At 42.9% G+C, this 1,510-nt stretch overlaps 1 protein-coding gene across 1 annotated transcript in view; it reads left to right on the forward strand.

The window, feature by feature from the left end:
* Positions 1–1,510, forward strand: part of EPHA4 (EPH receptor A4) — a 138,135-nt gene that overhangs the window by 81,358 nt on the left and 55,267 nt on the right. The window contains exon 5 of the mRNA XM_012802116.2: positions 1,396–1,508. Coding sequence (XP_012657570.1) covers positions 1,396–1,508 — 113 coding nt within the window. The remainder of the gene's footprint in view (positions 1–1,395; positions 1,509–1,510) is intronic.

The raw sequence follows: 1,510 nt of genomic DNA on the forward strand, positions 1-1,510 counted from the left end.
TTGGGAGGGTCTACTTACTGTATTAAAATAGGGTCTTCAATAAGCTGCATGAAGAGAAAAGGAGAGGGAATTACCCTTATTAAACATTAGCACCCCCAAACCCTTCGGCCATTCATCCCCACAAGCTCAGTAGTAGATCCTGAATCTGACTCCTCACTTACAGGAGGGGTCTTAACTCTCCCTGATCCCCCTCAGCATCCTCTCTGCAGCAGTGTTCCCTGCCGCTGACGGGACAGCTCTCCCAAGTCAGGAGGCAGCCAGTTTACCTCCTTTTCCTGAGGAACAAACACACATCTCTCCTTCAAAGTATTCCTTCCAAATACATTAGCAATAGCGTACATAGCAGTGATCAAGAAACTTCACATTTTTAGTAAACCTTACTTTGGTTCATCTTTTGGAAGACCCAAAAATAAGGAAAAAGAACAAAGCTTTCCCATTATCACACTGAGTAAATATTTCTCATTTGAGTACGGCAGGTGAATTTGAAACCTTTGGAACGGGCTTAGACCAAGACAACTCCCTCTTCTGTGTCCTAGTCCAATTCTTCTACTTAAAGACAGTCTGTGTCACAACTTCTTGGCATGTGAAGACTGCTCTACAGCAAGAAGCCAGGGCTTCATCACGGTCTATGGTCTTTTTTATTATCATTGTTTTTAAACCACCCATTATGTTGTTAGCATCAGTTCTGCTTCGTAACAACCACTGCCATCATTCATATTTCAGAAACACTTTGATGTTGGTGGGAATGAGCCTGCTGGGGGGGGGGGGGGTCTAGTTAGTAGCCTTGAACAATCCCTGCCCAGTTTGAGCTCCATCAACAGCTGTATCTCTGTCATCTCTGCAACCGTGTTTAACCAGTTCCTACTAATTACCCACAGACAGCTTCACCCTCAGCTGTCACGCTGAACCACAGAGGCATATCTATACCATTCTGTTAATTTTATTTGCTATTGATGACATGCTGTCCTTAGGAATTATAATTTATCTTCAGAAGTGGTGTATACCTGTTAATTTACCAGAGTCTCACAACAGCCCTGGGAACTAGAATCACATTCATTTTTTGGATGATAAGATGGAGACTAGATAAGTTATATTTTTCTTCCACTTCAGAAGGAAAGTCTGGGCTTGGAGCCCATTTACTCAGAGTTACTTCACATCTCAGAGTGGTGGTTGATGCCATTTTGGGAGGGGGATAGGAATGAGAATGACACATACAGCCTCTATCGTATTGTTCTTTTAAAAGATCTTCTATGCTGGCTTGATATTCTTTTTTGCTTTCTTTGCCAAATGGGTTCACTTTACTTCCTAGAGCTGCAGAGAGTAATATAAAAGTCTTGTGAGATTCCGCAAGGATATTTCAGCTCTCAGTGTGACAGTGCAGTTTTCTTTCTTCAGGCCCGCCATCTGCTCCTCTCAACTTGATTTCAAATGTCAACGAGACATCAGTGAACTTGGAATGGAGCAGTCCTCAGAACACAGGTGGTCGTCAGGACATTTCCTACAACGTGGT

Source organism: Otolemur garnettii, unplaced genomic scaffold (assembly GCF_000181295.1).
Source record: "Otolemur garnettii isolate 467f Iridium unplaced genomic scaffold, OtoGar3 scaffold00013, whole genome shotgun sequence".
In the NCBI taxonomy this organism is placed as follows: domain Eukaryota; kingdom Metazoa; phylum Chordata; class Mammalia; order Primates; family Galagidae; genus Otolemur; species Otolemur garnettii.